The 23889-nt window shown below is 40.5% G+C and overlaps 1 protein-coding gene across 3 annotated transcripts in view; it reads right to left on the reverse strand.

Annotated features, from left to right (window-relative positions):
• LOC310987527 (guanine nucleotide-binding protein G(o) subunit alpha) overlaps positions 1–23889 on the reverse strand; it is a 106254-nt gene that overhangs the window by 14434 nt on the left and 67931 nt on the right. For all 3 annotated transcript variants that reach the window (XR_014595450.1, XM_083973833.1, XM_083973834.1), the window contains exons 4-6: positions 18800–18960; positions 8228–8356; positions 5307–5436 (exon numbers count right to left, since the gene is read on the reverse strand). Coding sequence is in view for 2 of the 3 variants with exons in the window: in XM_083973833.1 (XP_083829959.1) it covers positions 5307–5436; positions 8228–8356; positions 18800–18960 (420 nt within the window). In the remaining variant the exon portion in view is untranslated. The remainder of the gene's footprint in view (positions 1–5306; positions 5437–8227; positions 8357–18799; positions 18961–23889) is intronic.

The raw sequence follows: 23889 nt of genomic DNA on the forward strand, positions 1-23889 counted from the left end.
AGAAAAAGAAAAAGAAGAAAAAGAGAACGGATGTCAACTACGCACATTAACATTCAGAGCTTATGCTATTTGAAGCACGAAAAATGTGAAGAAAAAAAACTTAAACTCCACAGGGTTATTAAATTGTAAATACTACTGTATGTTAAAAACAAGATATCAGACATAAATGTAAATACAAATGGTTACAAAGCATGAAAACTATAGTTAATTAATCACTGAAAACTATTCTTAATGCACTAAAGATTAAATTAATTTCAGGATTTTTCATCATTAGGCACTTTTTCATGTTAGTTTTTCCACTAAACAACCACTTCTCCAGATTTGAGTCGTTTGTTTTGGCATCTGGAGGTTTTGCTCCAACAATATATCGATGTAAATGCACAATGACAATTGTCGTGTTTACTGATTAGCTGTTGGTATTTCTTTTTAACTGTTATGTAAAAGTGAAGTAACAATCAAGAAACCTAGTGCCTAATGAAGAAAAGAGACTCATTTAAAGAATGATGAGTTGAAAGCAGTTTCTCTTTGGTTTTAACCCTTTATTACGAACGAGGAAGAGATGATTGACAACCAGAGTGAGTGAGATCATCAGATTAGCGGGAAAAAATCGGAAGTGCATCAAAGTAGTGCAGGAGGTTTGAGAAGTTAACAGTATTTTTTTAGGAAAGAAAGAAAGAAAGAAAGTAAGAAAGAAAGAAAGAAAGAAAGAAAGAAAGAAAGAAAGAAAGAAAGAAAGAAAGAAAGAAACTAACTCCTTGGTTCACCAACACAAAGAGAAACTGCTTTCACCTCTCGGTGGGTGCGTCGGCCTATCAGGAGGTTTCATACCTGTCTGTGCGTGGAGCATCTGTAGAAGATCTGACTGCTGATTGGTTAGAGAGGACAGTCGATGGCGAGAGTGACAGGAGGAGTGGAAGGAGCCAGAGATGCTGCAGGGCGGAGCTTAGAGCAGGAACAGAAAAATGCAAGGGGCCCCCATCCCACCCCAACCCCACCTACCTACCCGCATCCCACTTCCCTCATACTGTACGTTCCTTTAAATCCTGAGTTGATCCCAGAGCCGTTATCGTTTGAAGCTGCGGTCGAAAAGTCTCTCTTTAGCTGAGGAAGCTTCATAACGACCCGGAAGTGTCTGAGTGGCGGCCATGATAAGATCTGGTTGAATAATCTAACGGCTAAAGAAAGAAAGCTGCTTCCTCAACCCTTCCTCTCTTATCGGTACGATCCATCTTCTTATCTCCATTCTCCCATAATTCCTAGTAGACGCTGTTAACATTATCAATAACGTAACGACAGCCTGCTGCCTGAGTGCAGTGGGGGTTTCTCTCAGCTTCCTGGTTGTCCTTGTCCTGAATGAACCTTTTAACATCTTATACCTTGACCTCATGACCTTTTTCGAACCGTCGATGTCAAAAAGAGAAGTGATCGGGTTAAAGAGCGTTGTGGTGTGGTGTGTTGTGTTGACTTTTCGACCACAGCCCACGTCTGTTTTTACGAGTGTGTCGTCAGAGAAACAAGACAAGGACAGCCAGAGAAAAACACAATGCAAGCAGGTCTCGATAAGAAAGAGGTATGTAGATGTATGTGTGGCGCGTGTGTGTGTGTGTATGTGGTATTGGATGTGTTTGTGTTCATATGGCACAAAAGATCCTTATATAGACATATACAGTCAAAACCAGTGAAGCCAGTGCTTCCATTTTCTTTCCTGTCATGTCAAAATGAGAACAATAGAAACCCACAAACCAGACAGATGACCTTATACATCATGCAATAGCATAGCAACATCCAGTTCGACTGTATATAAGAGGAGTATCTGCAGATAATCTAACATATTAAAAGCATTTCACTTCATTTCTCTAAAAATAAGTGAGGCAAATATTACTGTTGGACAATATTTGTGTGTTTTGTATCAGATTACAGGCTGTTGGGAGACATTATACACATTATAGACATAAATTATAAGAGGGGTAGTTGGTCATGGTGCTAACTACATTTGCTAGGAAACCTGTCTCATAATGGGGAAGTGTTGGTTTTAAAAAGCTAATGCATCCAACTATGTTATTGTGTTTTTCTGCTCCAGGTCACATTCACATGTATTGATTATTATATCATAGTAATTATATATACTCCCACTGGTGGGAAATAACATAAAACTTTTCCCATTATTCTTCCACACTTTGGCTTAATGTGATAACTTGGTGAATCGTGCAGAAGCTCTGAGTGAACAGAATGATTATCTTTAGGATTTGTTTCACTAAAAAAAATGTGTTTAGTTCTGCAATAAATTTTGTTTAACATAATATAAGTCCAGTTTGCATGGTCGTGGTCACATGACTTCAGGATCCAAGGAAAACTGCATCACATTTGTCTATATTCTGAAAAATTCATCTTTATCACCGTAGGGCATTGTTACATGTAGACACAGGCTTTGGCTTTGTGCTGCATGAAAGAAAAAAAATGCTTTGAAGTCTTTACAATAAACAATAAAGTATGAATTGTACATCTAACATAAAGAAAAATCGAAGCTACAATAGAAAGAAAAAAAAACCTCACACAGCCTTTAGGTTCTTGGTATTATGGGAACACGTTGTCGCTGTAATTAAATTCACAGCCTATCAGTGGCTTTAATCAGCGGCCCAAAGGGAGTATATGTATGACTTCACCGCTCCTGTTAATGGGGAATATTTTTACTGTGCAAAGTGGCTGTAATTTCTGAATCGCATGCCGTGGATGTGTCTGTCTGGCAGTGGAGCTGACACAGGACTCGGGAGCCCAGTGGAAAAAAAAACAACAAAAAAACACAAAAACATTTGGTTATTTGCCTGGTAATTGAAACTCCCACACTAATGCTGTTTTGCTCTTTAATGATGATGAACCAACACATAATGATGATACCAATACCAGACCTACTGCATTTACTAATGTTGTCTGGGCTGGTCTGTGACGTTTGCTGATTTTATTTTATTTATTTATTTATTTTACAATGTGTAATTTTATTTCTGTTTTTCTGATTTTGTTGATTTCTCACATGGGTTTCTGTGCATCAATCAAATACTTTAATTGCTCTCTTATTGTTACTTTTTCAAATTACGTAAAAGAGAAAAAACTAATTAAAACCTGATTGCTTTATTTCTCATGTTCTTCATTGACATTAACAACCTCCCACACCCTTTAAAGGAATAGTTCACCAAAAAATGAAATTCAGTCATTAGTGACTTCATCTGGAGCCGGGAGGCCGGTTCGTAGTCCAGCGAAAACTTTATATGAGATTAATAGCGCCTGACACAAAAATGTCCATAAAACTACACAAAAACCTTGTAATCTTCCTCCACACTGCTCGTCCGCTGCAATCTAAGTGTCCTGAAGGGATATAGTCCAGAGTTTACTCGAAACAACGTCATTTAGGACATTTTTACAGCCTAAACAGTCCTGTATTGAATTTGTCTGGTGCGCGCTCTCGCGTTTGAGCGATACACGCAGACGTGACCAGACTCGCCTAAATGGCGTCATTTCGGGTAAACTCTGGACTATATCCCTTCAGGACACTTGGGTTGCAGTGGACGAGCAGTGTGGAGGAATATTACAAGGTTTTTGTGTAGTTTTATGGACATTTTTGTGTCGGGTGCTATTAGTCTCATATAAAGTTTTCGTTGGACTATGAACCGGCCTCCCGGGTCTCCAGATGCACTTTGAGGAATAAAAAACTACTCTGGAGTATTCATCAGCATGAGGGTGAGTCACTAATGACTGAATTTCATTTTTTGGTGAACTATTCCTTTCATACCAGATTTCAGAATGTGTGACGACCAAACAATAGACCTAAAAACCCAAAGCGTGTTTCCTAATTGCGCTGCAGTTTAATCCACTGAGGTATCTGAACTCAAAAATGCCACTAAAACCTGCTGTTATTTTCTGTTTTTTATGACGGATAGATTCGTTCCCTCATGTGACGTTCTTCTGGAGCTCCCAGCTCAGAGGGAGTCTTGATGGCATCTGCATAAATAGAGCAGCCACCAAACACATTTTCCCTGTGTGGAAATCTCCAAGGATCCACTTCAGGCTTATAAATAGCAGCGAGCACGGCGCATTCAAATCAGCTTATTTGTTTTTAGGCGATGTGACATCGCCTTTATAGCCACATGGAGGGTTGTGGCCTTTTTTTTGTGTGTTGAGGAAACACTGAGCCACTCCAGCGTTAACTGTTTCATTCATTTTAAACCAAAACATCACTCGCTCCCCAGTGACAAACTGCCCCCCCCCCCCCCCAACCCCGTAAAAAAAAAAGTTTTTTTTTCAATTTAAAAGCTAATTAATGTTTTCGTTACATTTCAAAGACAACTGTGTATCTATCTAGGCATCTACGCTCACCATGATTTGCCTTCAGCGTCACTTAAAATACACACTGTATACAGATTACGGTACCTGTCCTGCCTGTTATTTAAAGCAGATCATTTGCTTTGCCCCGACTAGTTTACAGCGTCTATTCAGGGAGAAATGGTTTGCATAATGAAAAGAAAAGCAACTCTCAGATATAATAATCCTTTGTATTTTTGCACAGGAACCACCCAGCAGTGTGTGTACGGTATGTGTGTGTGTGCGCTGTAGAGCTGGAGCAACGTACAACTACAAATTTTGTTTAACAAAACAAGCCCCTGAAAAGTATCCTTAAGTCTGTTAGTTCATTTACATATTCTGTGGTGGCGATATTACTCAGCGTGTTTTTTGGTCCAGAGGAAACACTGTGGTATTTCACAGATAATAATAATAATGTGCTTCGAAATCATGAAGGCAGATCAGTGTGATGAACATGACATCAGATATAACACGAGATCAGCAGGACGCAGATAAATCCGCCTATAAGTCGCGTCATGGCTGAATCATCCTATAACATGAGGACATATAGTATAGTATAATGTCTTTCACGCTTTAATTTATTTAGCAGCTCGTGAAAGAGCAACAGAGACGTTTATCCCTTCCTGTCTCAGGCTGTTACACAGACCACATGTTTAATGTCAGCTTACGTGTTCCTCCTACTTATAGAACAAGTGAACACTCTTGTTTTTTATACTCACCATTATATAGCCTGTGTCAAAATGAATTACGGGACGATTCGCAACGTTGTTCCACATAAAAAAAAAGCGAAGCCCTGGCTATACATAACAGGACAAATGTTGGTGCTTTTAGATGCAGTGTCTTTTTGAAGGTGTGTCCCAGTATTTTACAGTAGAAGTGGGTCATTGGGCTACACAGAGACACAGAGAGAGGACACACACACACACAGCACATGTGAAGACGTCTCTCCTTACCGTGGTCTCGTCCTCGTGCAGCACCTGGTCGTATCCGCTGAGCGCCACGCAGAAAATGATGGCCGTGACATCCTCGAAACAGTGGATCCACTTCTTCCTCTCCGACCTCTGACCTCCCACATCAAACAGCCTGGAGGCCACAGAGAGAGAGACAGATGTGAATAAGCGCGTTTTTTTATACAGATATTCACACACACATATAAAAGAGAGAGGCCTGCTGGGATCTCATGAAATCTGTCAGGTCTTGCACAATATACAAGCAACCGGCGCGTTTTTGATGTGTTGCATCACTGCTGTGTTAGTGTGACATTTCCTTTTCCCTGTGTATTTGCTCAGTTAATGCACTGAATATAAGACGGTTATTACTTTGTTCTGGCCATTCGACATTTACTGACTCTCACAATATCCTTCCTGTCTTTATGGCTCCTTTTTTTCAGATGCTTATGATGATTTAGGTCTGGATTATTACACGTCATGTCATCTCGGGGCGCCTGAGTAGCTACTGAATATAAATAAAGTAACAAAAATGTAAATGCAAAGAAAGAGGCTTTCAAGGGCGACTGAAATCACATAGGATCATACATACAGTAGAGTACACTGGGCTGTTGTAGTGCTCTCTGAATGGTCTGTGTGAATGAGGAAGCATGAATTCAATCTACAGTACTGTATATGGTGAAGAGGAGGACTGTTAGCAGCGGGGAAGCTTAGCTGTAATAGCTGTAACCAAACGTGCATAAGTCATTCTTCTGCTGTTTTACACCTGACTCCGATTTGTTTGATGTTTAATGTTTAGCCCCTAAAAAAAACAAGATGAGTTGCTTTCAGATTAGCAATTTTACCAGAGGAGTAAATATAGAGATAAGTAACTATAAAGCATACAGTAAAATAAGGTTTGTGCTAATTATGAGCTGTGCGTGGCTGATTTCTTTTTTGTATTTATGAGGTTGTGTGTGTGTTATCATGGTAAAATATGTTCATTGAGACACCTGCTGTACACCCAACACAAAAGTGGTATTGAGTACTGTGCGGTGCTCAAAATCCAGGTCACATCTGGATTATATGTGGATATGAAACACTTGAAAAAACAAAGTGGAGATAGGAAATCTCTGATGGCTGTCGGTCTGTGAACAGCGGTGTCAAAACTAGGCAAGATGCGGGGTTTACATTACAATAAGGGCTGTGGTGAGTGAATGAGGCTTTAGACTGTGTGTGATCATGTGTCCTCTCACCAGAGGTCCCACAACACAATATTATCACAATACTAAAGTCATATTATTGTGATGTTTAACACTTTTTATAACCTTTCTGCACCTGCAAATTATATCCACTGTGTCAACATCCGATCAGTCCGTCCATCTCACTTTAATCATTCTTGCTGAAGTTCTCTCATGCCAAAAACTTACATGTATTTGCAATTTACAAGATAAAAGATTGAAAACTTGGCATCCATGTATCAATGTAATTTTGTCAAACAAAATATTGTGATCCAATGTTGCAACTTCTAACATGAAGAGTAAAAGACGACCTGAGGGGAACTTGTCCAAAGCTCGACATGTGACCTAACGAGGACTAAAGCAGAGATTCCTCCTATCTTTAGTCTACATTCATTGATTCATTCTCCAGTTATTTACCTCATGTCCTCATGAGTTGTTCTTGAGTATAATCTGTATTTTCCTGTTGGTTCTGGATGTGACGGGTATAGTAATAACGGTAGGCAGGTTAATGGTTTACAGGAACGCTGCCACACTCCCACACTCACTGCCTCGCTGCCAGTTATAGCAGCTGAGCTGACAATATTTAGGCTTTTTACACCAAACACACACCAAGCGCCAACACCTACTCACCTGTCAGCTTGACAGTGGAAAACATCACTTAGCAGAACTAACACTGCATGTCTACATTTATCCTTAAAGGGATAGTTCAACATTTTAGCAAATTGGCCCATTGCTATAATCCCTATAGTCATAGCAGTAGGTTCGTTACCTTTAACAGTCGGTGCAAGCTATTTTTAGAACGGTGGAGCAGAGCCGTGAGCTGCTCAGAGCTACGCTACGGAGGCTAATTGGATTTCTTGGTTTCCCTCATCAAACTCATCAAATACACAATCCAACAACTCCAAAACGCTCTGGTGGACAAGTTGTGACCTGCACATTCACCATGCTATGAGATAATAACAGAAAGTTACGAGACAGAGTTGTTTTAGAGGTAAATACAGAGTCTGCTTGCAGGAAAACTGCCCCTGACGGGAACGCACATCAACGGTTTTGCATGAATTTACCTCGAAAACAACTCTGTCCCGTAACGTTCTGTTATTATCCTATAGCGTGGTGAATGTGCAGGACACAACTTGTCCACGAGAGCGTTTTGGAGTTGTTGGATGATGAGGGAAACCAAGAAATCCCATGAGCCTCCGTAGTGTAGCTCTGAGCAGCTTGCGGCTCTGCTCCGCCGTTCTAAAAATAGCTTGCACTGACAATTAAAGGTAATGAACCTACTGCTATGACTATAGGGATTATAGGAATGGGCCAATTTGCCAAAATATTGAACTATCCCTTTAAAAATGAATGGGTGGATCTGATCAATAAATACGGTGTGTGTACATGAGGAAGACTGAGACACAAAGTAATAGGAGCAGTGAAAGAATAATAATTCACACAAGAGAGGCAGGTATGGTAATTAAATTCAGGGCAGGACTAGACTCCTCCCCTCTTCTCTCTGCCATCAGTCCCATAGCTCCTTGCGCTAATTGAATCAAATCTCATTAAAGAGACAGACAATCATAAATATAGAGACATGTTTAACGCATTTAATCTCATTAATTACAGACCGGAGCTCCTACTGTATGCATCCGAGAGAGGAGGAGGAGGAGGAGACAGATGGTAAAAGAAACACATCTGAAGGTACAAAGAGTTCACACTGACCTGAAGTGAAGGTTTTTGAAGGTAAAGTGTGTCTCAACGATGCCTGTGGTCTTCACTCGGGTCCTCAGGATGTCCTGCTCTGTCGGCTGGTAGTCTGGTGCACCAATCCGATCTAGGCTGTCTAGGTAGCTGCACACACACACACACACAAAGAGAGAGGAAACACACACTGTGAGTCAACACCGCAAACTTTTTCAGATAAAAGATTATCTGTGGCAGGCCTGTCAAACTCTGGATTCCTGCACATGCACAGGGGGGTTGATGTGAGGACAAACCTCACTGCACAGAGAGTTTAGAGGGTGGTGGCTTTTTTTTTTTTACTGTATATATACATACTGGATATATAGCTTTATTTTAAAAACCAATAACACAAGAACAGAAGCCCACTGAATGGATTACACTGTGCTCCAATGCCTCTAATCTAACTAGTTCTGCAGAAGAAACCAAATGAATCAAGGCAAAAGACAATAAAAAAACAAAAACATAAGTTTGTGGTGTATGTTTTCTATTTTAAAAATAAAAGGCCCAGTCACAGTGAAGCAGCTCCCTGATGCGTGAAAGCCTATCTTGAATGCTCTGGACGTCGTGTCAGCAGCTCTGTCCTGCTCTTTATTGGATTTGCAGAAGTTTAAACTTAAGCAACTCCATCCAGTTTTACACAAGACAGGTTTACCAAACACACCAGTTAGCCCTCAAACTTAAAGCCTTTTTTTTCTCACCGAGGGAAACATTTACTTTATATCCTTCAAATGCTGCTATAACATTCATATTTTAACAATGGAAGTAGACAGTTTTAGCTCCTCCTGATAAAATAAGGCTTGAGATCAGAAGCTGGTTTGTCTCTTTCTTAAAATGAAGGACCTGCTTTTTCAAAAATTACTATTATGTAATATTTAAATTTGGACATTGTCAGTGAAACCTGTATATTTGCTATGTAGAAACGGACAACAGTAACTATTGGGGCTGGGTCAGCTCTGATACTGAAGCTTCACCCACTCCACATTTTTCATTTTAAAATGTCATTCTCTGCCTGGTTTAAGCTCCGTATCAGAAACTCATACACACATGAGCATGCACGACTCAGCGTAAACAGGAAGCAGATTGTCTACTCTGCAGTTGATTAGCTGCAAAAAAAATAATACAAGCAGATTTTATCTCTTCGAAACAGTTGCTAGCAAAATCAGCAACACCCGTATTTTATTATCTATGTTGCCAATCAGGGAGTGTCTACCTCACTGTTTCCAAAGGTCTCTGTTTTTGCAGTTGTTTTTTTCAAAATAAAACAGGTAGCTTCTAGCTGGCAGCGTTTCCAAGTTTCTCTGAGCGTAGTGGAGGATGGGAGCGGTGAGTGTGGATGTAGTCTGAGTGATAATTAATGTGTTTTCATTGGGTGTTAGCCTCTCGTTCAGAGGTCTGCCTCTATGAGTCTCATTAAAGTTGAGTTTACTTGATCACACTGATTGAGTAGGAGGAGGAGGAAGAGTGTGATTACTTTAGATGGATGCACCTGCATTCAAGTGTAAACTTAATGATATACTGTATGTTATGGCTCAGGTGGTGGGTTGAACAGTTACATAACAGGCGACGACGGCAATGAGACACCCACCCACAACGTTAATCATGAGAGTAAATCCACTTTCCCTCTGTTGACTGTTGCAGTTTCTTACCTCCACCCAGAGGTCAGAGGTCCTGCTTTGATTTTAATTCATATGAAACAGCATTTTAAAATCTATTTATTGTTATTTATGCTACAAATTCTCATTGTCTTCTCCCCGTGAACCAACACCAACACATCCAGTCGGTAGCCTACTAGTTGTGTGAAACATATAAAGAAAAGTTAGCACACTGAGTAGCCACTTGATAAGGAGTGAGAAAGGGGAATTAGGTAGGCGGGAGATGACTCTGTGTTCAGTTATGTAATGGAATATCCCTGGAAGTGGACTTTTATTTTTTAATGTGGAAGTATAAATCAAATCATAGCGAGCGAACGGCACAGTTGAAGAGATTCACTCTGCGGGGCCTCGGAGGGCGGTGCACATAACTGCACCGTTAGCAGAATGTGAACGGCTTTTTAAAAATGACAATAGCACAACTTCCAGGTTTATAATGTGACACTTTGGACAGGGTGGATGGACGCCAGTGAGACGTCAGTGTGTGATGATGTATCACTTCTTTACTTTTCACCCCCTGTGTTTTGCTTTTCTTTGATTTCATTAGTTTGCAGTGGTGTAACACCCTTTTATTCCCTGTTAATTCTGTTTTAACGGACATCTTTGCCCCTATAATCAAGTGCAGAGTGAACTCTCTCTCTTTCTCTGCAGCTGAATTAGACAAATTATTTCATTTTCACACATCTGCCTTTTCAAACATTGGTATTCTGAGGGAGCAGAGCCGGGCTGACAGTCGGGCAGTAAGTCAAAAGAGCAGGAGAGAAAACACAATATAAACCCACATCATGCATCCATCTCGTGTAATGGATGTTTTTATTTATAGATCGGTGAGAGTGTTGTTTGAGAGCTTTTTAAATGGACGCAGAGTTACTTCCAAGAGCACGAGAACAGAGGAGGAAAAAAATGATAAAGGCGATATTTGGCTGATGGTGCCAAGAAGCAGTTGGTGTGCACACACACACACACTGCACTTGCACACAGTCTCTGTGGTAAGAAGAACTATTGATTACACAGAAGGAGAAGGATATGGGTTAGAAGAAGTGGATAGAGAGAAGGAGAGAGAGCTGAGGATGAACAGACAAAGAGAAAGTTGTTTTGTTTTTTCTTCCTTGAGCCACAATGAGACAAAGTGATCCATCTGCTGGACCTTGATTGGTTTTTAAATTGAAAATAACACAAACATGTAGCAGGTTGTAAACAGATCCGTTTTCCACACTGCATGATAATGATCTGATGCAACAACGTGTGAAAAAAAAAAAGGATGCTGAATTTGTTTAAAAGGCAGCGAAACAGAACAGAACATGTCATTAGCGATGCAGCCCTGGAGCTTATCACTTTTACAGTGTAACGCTTCGAACATACACTAAAATATGGAGGAAGAAAAAAAATACTCCAGGCTTGGTTTCATAATCAAGAAATGTTCCAATACTTTCTGACTCTGTGAGTGAGCCGCCGACACTCGGTTCTGCTACAGGCTTAAATCAAATCCAAGGAAATTGTAATTCAACTGCTATTTTATTCAAATTAATTAATCCCAGATGCAGCCTGTGTAAAAAAAAATAATAAATTACAAATGTTCATTTTGTTCTTATTTTATTATAACACCAGTTTCTCCAATGGTCCTATTGATAACAGAGAATAACCTGTTAGTATTGGCGCTGTATCAGCTGATAATGAGTTTAAAAAGGAGGATGTTTGTGCACAATTAGATAGCATACTTAGCAACAAACGTTAATATGTTGGCCATATGGACATACTTTGAGGTAAAATTGCTATTTGCATTGTTTGTAAAGCACCAGTGATGCAATATTGTCTGCATATTCTATATAAGTGTGACTACAATGAGAGCAACAGGTTAATTCTTTTTTTCCTCTTCATATATTATGCATCTATGTGTGACAGGAAACACAATAAATGTTTTGTAATGATTCAATATAGGAGCTTGTAACTTATGTTTGGTGTTGTCTCGGGTGTTTTGCGTGTATTTGTATTAAGTATGTACCTATGTGTTTTGTTTTTGATGTATCAAGTATGTGTTGTTTATAGTTGGGTTGTATTGTCAGTTATGAAAATGAAAGACCCCAGGAAGAATAGCTGCTGCTTTGCAAAAGCTAATAGGGATCTTAATAAACTAAACCAAACAAATACATCAGTGTTTACATCAGCAATCGGCCAAATTTTCAGGGCATCAGGTATCTGCAAAAATCCAATTTTGTTCATCCCTAGTTCAAACCAAAAAAACATCAACCAGCTACACCTCTGACTCTCCCCTCCTTCACTCCACCCTGTGAGGTTTGAAAGTACCAGCGCTTACAGTAAGTAAGTAATGTAGTATTTCTGATACGCTGTAACAACTGCTCTGCACTGGAAAAGTAAAAGCAAAAAAAAAGTGCAAATGAAGTGATGATGGGGGCAGTTTAGAGGATTTGGTGTGAGTGAGCAGAGGAACCTTTTCAGATAACACCGGAGTCAAGTCATGATGATGCTGACACATTCAGAACTTCAAAAGTTCAAAGATGATTCAGGGCGTTTATGGAAACAGAAGAACACAATCGACACAACCTCGATAAAAATAAAGCCTCAAAATGAAGCTTCATGTGTGGAGGTGGCCGAGACGGGAACATTTCAGAGATGAACAGATTTTTTTTTTAATGATTTTTATTCATTAGCAGCGATAACAATTGCTGTTTGCAGCCGTCACTGTGCCGAGTCATTGTTAGCTGCTTAGACGCTCTATCTTCTGACACCTGAAAACGGGAGCAGGCTGCAGCGCAGAGCCGCCACTTCCATGACCTTTACCACCGCAGGAGGTTGAACCCTCTCTGAATAGAGGCAGTCTGTTCTTCCTGCTCACTGTTTCCACCCTCCCAACCCCCTCCAGTCTCTATTCATGGAAGTATTTTTGACGTGGACTCACACTAACACAAATGCTAACATTATTTCATGTGCAGAACTGCCGTCCCCTGGAGGTTTGTTTCATTGTGTAGCCCTTTTTGGTTCAGAGCTGGCACACATGATGTAGACCACCAGTGCATTAGTCTCTCTTCGCTCATCCTGACATTACTCTTCATGGTGCGCTAAGTCGATTAACACCAAGCCCCAGTGTCTGCTTGTCTCATTTCCCTGGTGATGTGCAGTATTACAGATTATCACTAAAAGAGTGTCGGGCACCAAGAAAAAAAAGACAAGACGACTGAGGAGAGAGTGATGTCTGCGAGGTGATAATGACAAGGCCGAGTGCATTTATGTGCGTGTTTCCAGCGTAGAAAGAGAGCGAGTCCTTCTGACAAGCTGCGATATTCATCCACCACCCCCTCAACAGTCTGTTAACACACACACACAAACACACACATACACACACACACACACACACATACACACACTCCACCAATCGCTCCTCCTGTTTATCGGTGGCCCACAGTTTCATCAATGTGTAAAAACACTCAACACGCCGGCCGTTAATCAACATCGGCGACCAAAAAAAAAAAAAACGGCGACTTGCTGCTGCAGAGCACTCGCTTGGTCGTCTCTTTAGTGCCAAGTTACAGCACAGTCATATTGATCACCTGCTGTATTAACTCAAGTACAGTGACCAGACTACATTAGCCATTTACATTGGCATGTGGTTCGCCACAGAACATAAAAATCCATCATTAAGCAGCGACCACAAGTCATAACGCAGCCGTTTGCCGAGCCCACATCCAGAACACATTATCCTTACATTAAAAAGTAAATATAGAAAATGTATGCCAATGCATTTCCCTTTAGATGTGCATGTACACAGACAGACACGCACATCAAACTATGTCTATGTCTCTCGCTTTTTCTTTTTTGCAGGATCAGCCCAAGGGAGGTCAGCTCAATTGTACTGCTTCATAGCTGTTGCTAAGTAACCGGCTTTTAGACGGTTCCTCGTCTCCCCTGCTGTGATGTTCTGACACATATTTACAACCAGCACTTGTCACTTCTCCAGGAGCTGCAGCGACAAGACGCAACACAACCACACAACCTGGCCACACAATAAAGAGGAGGGTATGGATATAAAAAAAAAAAAGTCATGGTAGCGAACGATGCACTCGTCATGTTACGGGTCGCTGTATCATGACCTGCTGCTGCGGAGATGTTGCAGGATCAATATCAGGAGTTATGTCATTCCTAAAGGTGTTTAACTACATTTATAAACAGGGATGCTCAGATTGAGTAGCTGCTATTACAGTAGTCTGCACCGTGCAATATAACAAACCAATGCACCATGCTCCTGTCCAGAGTCCATTTAATTAAGTACTTCATCCAGCATTTTAATGCCACTGCATGTGTGTGTGTGTGTGTCAAGGATGGAGGCCAAGTGGGTGCATGACAGCGTTACCGTGGTGTCACAAAGGCAGGGGATGTTGAATCATAGACGGAGCATATGTGTATTGTGGTAAATAGGTCAGGACATGTAAAGCACATGCACACAGAGATAGAGGGAGAGGGAGCAGTGGCTGCAGGGAAAACTCGGCCCTCTGAGAAAAGAGCTTTTTGCTTTCTATGTAATCAAAACACACATTACATGCATGTGCGATTACACACACACACACACGAATATACACCCTTATAACTTTCTTACTAACTAAACTTCAAGCTGTGGATCCATGTTTAACACCTGAAAACTTTAACCCTAAAAAAATGAAAGCATGTCCAAACTCACACACACATCTACAAATACATACACACACACACCTACTAATACACACACAGTCAAACTGAGCGTGGCGTGGTCATGTGATATCTGTCCTATCTGCTCATTGGGTGCTTGCTCTGTTCTGCTCCACAGGCCACAACATAATAGGAAGTGTGCATCAATCTTTAATGTGACATTTAACACGGACACACAAACTGACACAAACTGACACACACACATACACACATGCTAAACACTAACACAAACACACACACATACACGCTAAATGCTCACACACACACAGAGCGGATGTTGTTTGAGTTAATTGACCACATGTAAATGTTGACAGGAATCAACTGCTTCCAAGATGTCTGCCACAATCAGACACGACTCTCTCTCTCTCTCTCTTTTAGTCTTTCACTCCATCATTCAGATTGTCTACACTTCTCTTTTCATTCCTCATTAGGGCTGCAACTAACGATTATTTTCATTATCGATTAATCTGTTGTTGTTTAAACTATGAATCGATCAGTTGTTTGATCAATAAAATGTTAAAAAATGTCAATCACTCCTTCCTAAACTGTCTTGTTTTGTCCACAAACCAAAGAGATACTCAGTTTATTGTCATAAAGGAACAAAGAAACCAGAAATATTCACATTTAAGAAGCTGAATCAGAGAATTTGGACTTTTTTTTCTTAAAAAACTACTCTAAACGATTATCCGATTATCAAAATAGTTGACAATTCATTTAATAATCGATTATTGTTTGATTAATCGATTCTTTGTTGTAGCTGTATGCCTCATATTCAACTTCAATATAATACGTTACTTCCACTATTCCTACTCCTACACCTTGTCCTTCCTCCTTCCATCTTTCCCTCATGTCCCCTGCTCTCTTATTATTATTATTTACTCTCTTTATGTTGCCTCTGTTTGCATCAGCCTCGTCTCTACACATTTATTCTCTCTATTCAAATGCTGCACAGGCAACAGTTGATGTTGGTTTCTATTCACTCTGTTACTGAACCGCTCACTTCATCGCCTCCTGTTTCTACGTGAGCACCAACACACACACACAATACAACACAACACACAACGAAGTTACCATGTACAAACTCATGAATGCATAAGATGGGGTTTGTTGCACCAGACATGACATGAAGATAAAGGAGAAGCGCTGTTGCTATGGTTACGCTCTGAATGGAGGCTGAACTGTCGGCCTGAACTATGTCTGATGTATGTGACTGTAACCAAACACAATACAAAGCAGCCGGAGAGAAACAATGAATAAAATAAATGTGATTTTTGACAAGACCGGAGGACTTCAAATATGACTTTTCCCCCCCAGTCTCATTAAACATTAGCTACATATGGAAGAAGATGCAATAAGATTAAGATTACTGTACTAGATTGTTACTTGGAGAAAACATGGAATATTGGTCAAACATCATTTTGCATCTTAATTCACTGTTTGCATCTGTTTTTGTTGACATTTATAAGACCAGAAGACGTTACACATGTGCTATGTTGTGATAATGTCTTGTAATCCCATGTGTGACGGACCAGACATGACACCAAAACAAGAATTAAAGGGATTGTTAAACATTTTGGCAAATTGCCCCATTGGCATAATCCCTATAGTCATAGCAGTAGGTTCATTACCTTTAATTGTCGGTGCAAGCTATTTTTAGAACGGCGAAGCAGAGCCGTGAGCTGCTCAGAGCTACGCTACGGAGGCTCATGGGATTTCTTGGTTTCCCTCATCAAACTCATCAAATACACAATCCAACAACTCCAAAACGCTCTGGTGGACAAGTTGTGACCTGCACATTCACCACGCTATGAGATAATAACAGAACGTTACGAGACAGAGTTGTTTTAGAGGTAAATGCAGAGACTGCTTGCTGAAAAACTGCCCCTGACAGGAACGCGCATCAGCGGTTTTGCATGAATTTCCCTCTAAAACAACTCTGTCTCGTATCGTTCTGTTATTATCTCATAGCGTGGTGAATGTGCAGGTCACAACTTGTCCACCAGAGCGTTTTGGAGTTGTTGGATTGTGTATTTGATGAGTGAAACCCTGAAATCCCATTAGCCTCCGTAGCGTAGCTCTGAGCAGCTCCCGGCTCTGCTCCGCCGTTCTAAAAATAGCTTGCACCGACAATTATAGGTAACGAACTTACAATGTTGAACTATCCCTTTAACTACTTTTATTACTCCTAAATATGAGCCAACGACTCAAGTTGCATAAACATGTCACTTATATTTCTCAAAGAAAATGACTTTGTCCCTAGAAAACCTTGTTGCCATATGATTTACAGTAGTTTGATAGTAGAAGCTGCATTCACTGCATCTATGGTTGTAGCCTGCTGTGTAAGAAACGTAGCGTGTGTAATGTGTGTAGTGTAGTGTGTGTGTGTGTACTGTAGTAGTGTACACAGAAACATGGATCACTCACTCCCTCCATCAATCAGCTGCAATTTTTCCTCATGTCACTCTGTGTAATTTCTCAGGATGTATGGTACACAATTAAACTAGGACTACACACACAAACACGGCACTTGAGGGAAATTACACCCCACCACTACCAACACGACCAACACACCCCCCCACTTTCCCCTCCGTGTGTTTTTCTCCCGCTGTGTCTCTCCACCCACACACACACACACACACACACACACAGAGGCACTCAGCATAAATCAGGCCTGGTACATTCAATGGTGATTGACTGTGTGTCTTAACAGTGTAGCGGTGTATGATCGCATTTAGAAGATTATAAATACACAGCGGTGTGGTGTGTGTGTGTGTGTGTGCGTGTGTGTGTGTGTTGCATGTGTGTGTGTGTGTGTGTCTTTATAGTGAGTGGGCGGATAAGAGGGGGTACTGACTGAGCGACCTGGACGGAGAGAATAAGAAACACACACACCCACACACCCATGTATTACTGTGCTGAGTCAGTGATATGCGGTTCCTCTGAAGGTGCACACACCCAGGTGTTGTGTGTCCAGTTGTTCAGTGTAAACACAAACCTGCACAAGCTCACAACCAACAAAAAACCAAGGTTAATATTTCCATTTTTCTCATGGTGCCAATTAGATGTCAATCATAAGATGATAACGGCAGACGGACACTTCAAACATGAAGCTCAGGACTTTCATTAGGGCTCTGATCTCTCAGATACATCAGTATCACATGTTTTTCTCTGTAGCTTCAAACTTTGCAGGTAAAGTGTAAACTCTTTAGTCGTCTTTTGTCTGCTCTTGAACGAATCAGGACCATGTTTTAACAGTCCCAAGGTCATCCCCCTCTCGATCAGACTTGCCTCCTCCATCGACTCTTTTAAATCCAGACTAAAAACTCCTCTTGATCTTTGTTTTATTGTTTTGATTTTTTTGTTGGTTGCTGCTTTTGTTCTGTTTATCACTTAATTCTTTGTATTAATCCTTTATTTCTAACTGTAGGCTACAGCACTTTGGTCAACTTGGGTTGTTTTTAAATGTGCTCTATAAATAAACTTGATTGATTGATTGATTGATTGATTGATTGATTGATTGATTGATTGATTGATTGATTGATTGATTGATTGATTGATTGATTGATTGATTTATATTTTTCTTTTTTTTCATATAACATCTTACAATTTTGTGATCAGAAACTGTCAAGTTTAGATTTTGTCATATATGAAGTCAAAGATTAAAACATCTGGGCAACTGCATCTCTTAGATTCTGGGGTGTTTTGCTCTGTTTATGTCCTTGTATTGGATCCACTAGAGCAAATAATATATAATAATAATTGTGTTATGTTTATTCTCATTTCTACAGGATTCCCCCACACAACACTGTAGCACTGGCAGAGGCTTGAGAAAACAACGTGTGTAATTATTCATTATAGGCTTTCATCCCTGTTGTATGTTATATTTGTTTATGTTATTTACATCTGCTGCTCTGGGGCCATTTTGAATAATAAATGCTCCTTACTGCTGAACAGTAAAGCGTTTGAACCATATATGAGGGATCTTTGTGTTTACATGAGGAATATTAGCCAAAATTAATCGATTATCAGTATTTTTCTACTGTAACGGCATCAAAAATCAGGCTCTAACCTTCATTCACTTGTCAAAGAGCTGCAGGATTTTCAGATTAAGTGCAGCTCGATCCTTATTATTGATGTTTACCGCCACCTCCCTCCCTCTCTCCTTATTGTTCACATACAGTAAAGTGATGACACATGTACGTACTACTGCGCTGAGTCGTTGAGCTGGTACTCTCGGGCGCGGCTGAAACACTCCTGGATGCCGGAGTCGGACCACAGGCGGATCATGGCGCCGAGCAACTCGGCAGAGTAAGGCTCCGTGTCCTCCATACGACTGACGACGTCACACACCATCTTAGCGTCCGCCTGAAGGAAAGCACAGAAGAAAGAAGCGGCAGCATGTTAGCATTCACAGAGTATAGAGGCTTCTGACGTTGTTCAAACATCCGCTTATTAATTATAAGACATTAGTGTTGTAATAAGTGTAAACAAACACAGCCGTCACAGAGGGACTGTCACTCTCTGCACCATGCATTGTAAACAGAGCTCCTCGGAGAGATAAAACGTTCAACAGATGAGTAAAATGGAGACAGTATAGGTCTTTGTTCAGCAGCTTGGTTACGTTTTCTTTTAAGGTGACATTATCTCATAGCGTGGTGAATGTGCAGGTCACAACTTGTCCACCAGAGCGTTTTGGAGTTGTTGGATTGTGTATTTGATGAGTTTGATGAGAGAAACCAAGAAATCCCATTAGCCTCCGTAGCGTAGCTCTGAGCAGCTTGCGGCTCTGCTCCGCCGTTCTAAAAATAGCTTGCACCGACAATTAAAGGTAACAAACCCACTGCTATGACTATAGGGATTATGGCAATGGGCTAATTTGCCAAAATGGTGAACTATCCCTTTAAACCTAATGAAGCCATGACTATTTTAGTACACCGGTGCAGTTGCTGTGTTTATTATGGTAACCATGGCAGCCAAGGTCCATTACGCGTGGCGCTGTCGGTGCAATACTTCAGGAATCACTAATATACGTACAGGTCGTATGAGAGAGGGAGAAAATGACCTCATCGGTTGTTTATGTTGGAGGACTTGTTGGAAAAATAACATGTTTAGCGTACATCTAAATGTAAATGATCAGAACTACCTGGACAATCTGTGAGCCCCAGAATGAGGAATAAAAGGAGGAGGAAGGAGGAGGAGGAGGAGGAGGAGAGGAGGTTAGTGATAGCAACAGCTACAGGAGGTGATTACTACAGATGACGGAAGAAAAGAACAAGATTAAGGGCAGAGAGAGAAGAATAGGAGCGGTTTCAGCTCACTTTGTTCCATTTTCTTGGTGAAAAGGCTTCACAAAAGGCATCATTTAAAATCCATGTGTCATCACAGGCTCCGAGCCAGCGCGGATATATATATATATTTAAAAAAAAAACACATGCACACCACAAAGCCACTGCAGTTTATGAAGGGGCGTGAGTTCAGACTCTGTTTTAATACCATCATACTGTCGTGTGGGGCAAAACCTTGGGAGGAAAAATGCTTAACAGACTTATTTTTTAAGAATCGTGCCGACTCAGCTTGGACAAAGGTGAAGCTTCCTTGTCTTTGTTTGTCTGCAGAAGGCCAGAGAGGGGAGTTGTTGTAATGCAGCAGCACCGAGCACTGAGCTGCCTCCAGACAGAGAGCAGGCAGATCATTTAGCTGCTGCTGCTGCTGGTAACCGACCGAACCAGAAAAGAAGTCGCCGTCTTAAAACCCTGCAAAGCTCTTGGCGTCATGTGATTTTAATATCACAGTCGTCCAGTCTGGTCAGTCCAGTGCCAAGCTGCCTGCCTCTGGTTCACATCAATCAGTTCATTTTTTATAGTAAAATTAAAAGGTAGAGAGAGAGGGAAAGCTAACATTTATTCAAGTATAATTAGTGATTATATATTTATATTCACAGCGCAGCAGCAACAAGCTTCCATTGAATCAAATAACTTCCTAGTTTCCTCACAGGCTCAAAGACAGAATCACGTCCTGTACGGTTTTCAGATTATATTTCATTGTTCAATTTATTTCAGACACGTCACCCTGTGTTTATGGAAAATCTTTCTAGCCACTTAGCTATGAGTAAACCTGCAGCAGAGATCTCACTTAGATGCCTCTGCCATTACCAGCATCTCGTCTCCCCCTCCTCCTCCCTCCTCCTCCCGCTCTGCTCTCCTCTCCTCTTGCTCTTTGCGGTTATTGATTCCTGTTCCTGGCACTTGCCTCTTCCTACATGATGATTGTTGCATACAGTAATATTTTCTAGGGCACCGAGGCACCTCCCGACCTTTGTACTTTTAGCGGCGTTTAGCGGCCGATAAACGAGGAAACAAAGACGTTTACAGCTGCACTCAGACTCTCTGCACAGCCGTCGGTGCTGTTGACAAACATGGAGATATGTTTCAGCTGCTACATACAAGTTCATATGGGTTAAATAAGGAGGCAGCATCAAGAAATAACATTTAACAGCCATTATAGCCTACTCGTAAAAATATAAATTAAAGAATAAGTGAATGGAAATAGACTATGTAAGTCTTTTTTTTAATCTATAACATTTAAAAATAGTAATTTAGAGAGTAAAGCAGAAAAGCCTTCTTAATAAGTGGCAATCATGGTTTATTCCAGCACCATATTAAAAAAATGAGCACCTATTATTACAGAGGTAGATATTATGTAACCTCTGGAGATGCACTGATTAAAACATTTTCTTGGCTCATTCATATTTTCCTTTTTGGCTCGAATACGATTTATTTACTCTCTCTCTCTCTAAAAAGAAAAAAAAAAAACAATAATCTCAGAGAATCAAACACACAAACAATGTAACACTAGCAGTATATATATATATATATATATATATATATATATATATATATATATATATATATATATATGTATATATAAAGTATATAGAGTTTCAGCCTATTTCTATAAATGTGATACATGCAGCTCTTGTGCTCTTGGGTTTGCCGACTCAGCAAAATCAAATCTATAACATAGTGATGTTCATAGTCGAGTATCTAATATGCTACCGCACTGAAATCAATGCAACTCTAAACCTGGCCGCCCCCATCACCGGAGCAATCCATCATCAGGTTTTATGTCATAAAGAATTCAATCATTTCTTTTTCTTTTCTTTTTTTTTTTTTAAAGCCGGTGAAACAGTATAACATCAGGGTTGAGTGTTGTTATTGCCCGTACTGTAATTTTATCCAGACGTTATAATTAGATTGCACAGCACTCAGGCTGAAATTACAATAACTGCACAGGCCGTGATGCGTTTGAGTTTCCACATTCTCCAGGAATTAACAGAGTGCAAAGCAAATCAGGAGCAGATAATAACAGGTCACAAGAGTTTTGGAGATCTGACAGAGTCCACATATGTTCCTCCTCCTCCTCCTCTTCCTCCTCCTCCTACTACTCCGACGACAGCGCCAGGACAAACCCCACGTCCACAAAGCTAAATGGTGTCAACAAAGGGGCTTCTCCAGCAGGTGGGACGTTCCCTCCTTTCTGTCCTTTCCTTATTCATCTATTTTTTCCTTCTTTTTTAAGCTCTTTTTCTCTCTCTCCTTGTTCTTCTCTTTCCATCATCGTCCATTTTGACCTAAACTTGTGGTCAGACTTGTTTTTATGGAAACCCCAAAACTTTTCCATCTTCCAGTCTATAAATCTATGAAGCCACTGGAGCACTTAGGTCGTCAGTCAAACTCTTGGTGCAGGTCAACCGGAGCGATGTTTCCATGGTGACAGAGTTTGGGTAGGTGAAAAATGTTCCCAAACTGTCTGTAAATACAATATGTGAGACTCAAACCTACAAATAACACGACATCTGTACCTTGTATATTTTTCTGTTTAGACGCAGTTCAGCAGACTGACCTGTAGGAAAGTCTGAGACCACGTTCCCATTAATATACAGTATAATAAAGTGCAGTAGAGCTCCACTGTAGAGACTTTATATATATATATATATATATATTTCAGTGGATTACAAAAATAAATCCACTCATGTCCTGCTCGACAATGAAAGAGGTGTCTATTTTCCACAGCAGCTTTCTATCAACTCCTCGTCCTCCGTCTCTGCTGTCTCTGTCTCTCTCTGTGCTAATCAAGGGGTTTGGAAACAGGAAGGGCTATTCTGAAACAAGAGGGGAAATGACACGTCTCATAAATACAACGTAAGAAAGGGACAATAAAAGCTTTTGGTCGACAGCTGTTTCTACAGTTGTGTTTGGTCCTTTTTTTTTTTTCCTTTTTTTTCAAGTTGGAAACACTCTGCCAAGTAAAATAAACACGACTCGGGGGCCTGGACGTGGTTCACTTGCCCCCTCTGACACCGCAGTCAGAGCTGTGGAGCTGTGGCAGTGACAGCGTCCACGAGCCAGGGTGTGAACTGTGACGTGACCCGAACGAACGCCCTGAACACGACGACACGGTGTCTTTCAAACATTGAGCTGAAGCTTCTCCCCCATCTAAAAACACCTGTTATCTTGTTTAAAAACCTCGCTTTTAGTGCAGAGAGTCATAAATATATCACCAGACATGCAGCTGTAGGAAACTTTACATTACCTAAAGCAAGATCTAACGCCATCAAGCGTACGGTTTTGTATAGAGGTATGAAAGAATGGAATTCACTGCCGAAAAATATCAAACTCACCACGAACACAAAGAAATTCAAAATATTAATAAAACAGCATTTATCAAAGTAAGACAACATGGTATATTTATATATGGAGTATATTTCGATGGGTATAGGATATGTGTTATTATAATGTATATTCTGTAGAATGAATGTATATACAAGTATGATGTGTGATGTGTAATGATGTATACATATATGATATGTAGAAATGTGGGTAATAGGATTAGTATGTGAACAATTAATATAACGAAGAATGAATGAAGCACAGTTAAGAAATGTAAACACTTATTCTGTTTTTGTTTTGTTAGGTTAAGCATATCGCTCACTTGTTTTTTTGTTTTAAATTTTTATAATGTTTATGTCTTGTGTTTTCAACTGTATATTTGATACTGTTGGACCCCAGGAAGAATAGCTGTGGCTTTGCTGCAGCTAATGGGGATCTTAATAAACAAATAAACAAATAAACATCTGCCGTTCCTCCTCCTCCTCCTCCTCCTCCTCCTCCTCCGACTGCGAGACGTCGATCCCTGTTGAAGGGATCTGACTGGATGTAAATGTGGTAAAGATCGACTCTGTCCTCTCTGTCAGCAGCTACACGGCCGGCCCCGATAAGGCAGCAGCACAGACAC

The sequence above is a fragment of the Trachurus trachurus genome (genome assembly GCF_905171665.1).
Source record: "Trachurus trachurus genome assembly, chromosome: 6".
Lineage (NCBI taxonomy): Eukaryota > Metazoa > Chordata > Actinopteri > Carangiformes > Carangidae > Trachurus > Trachurus trachurus.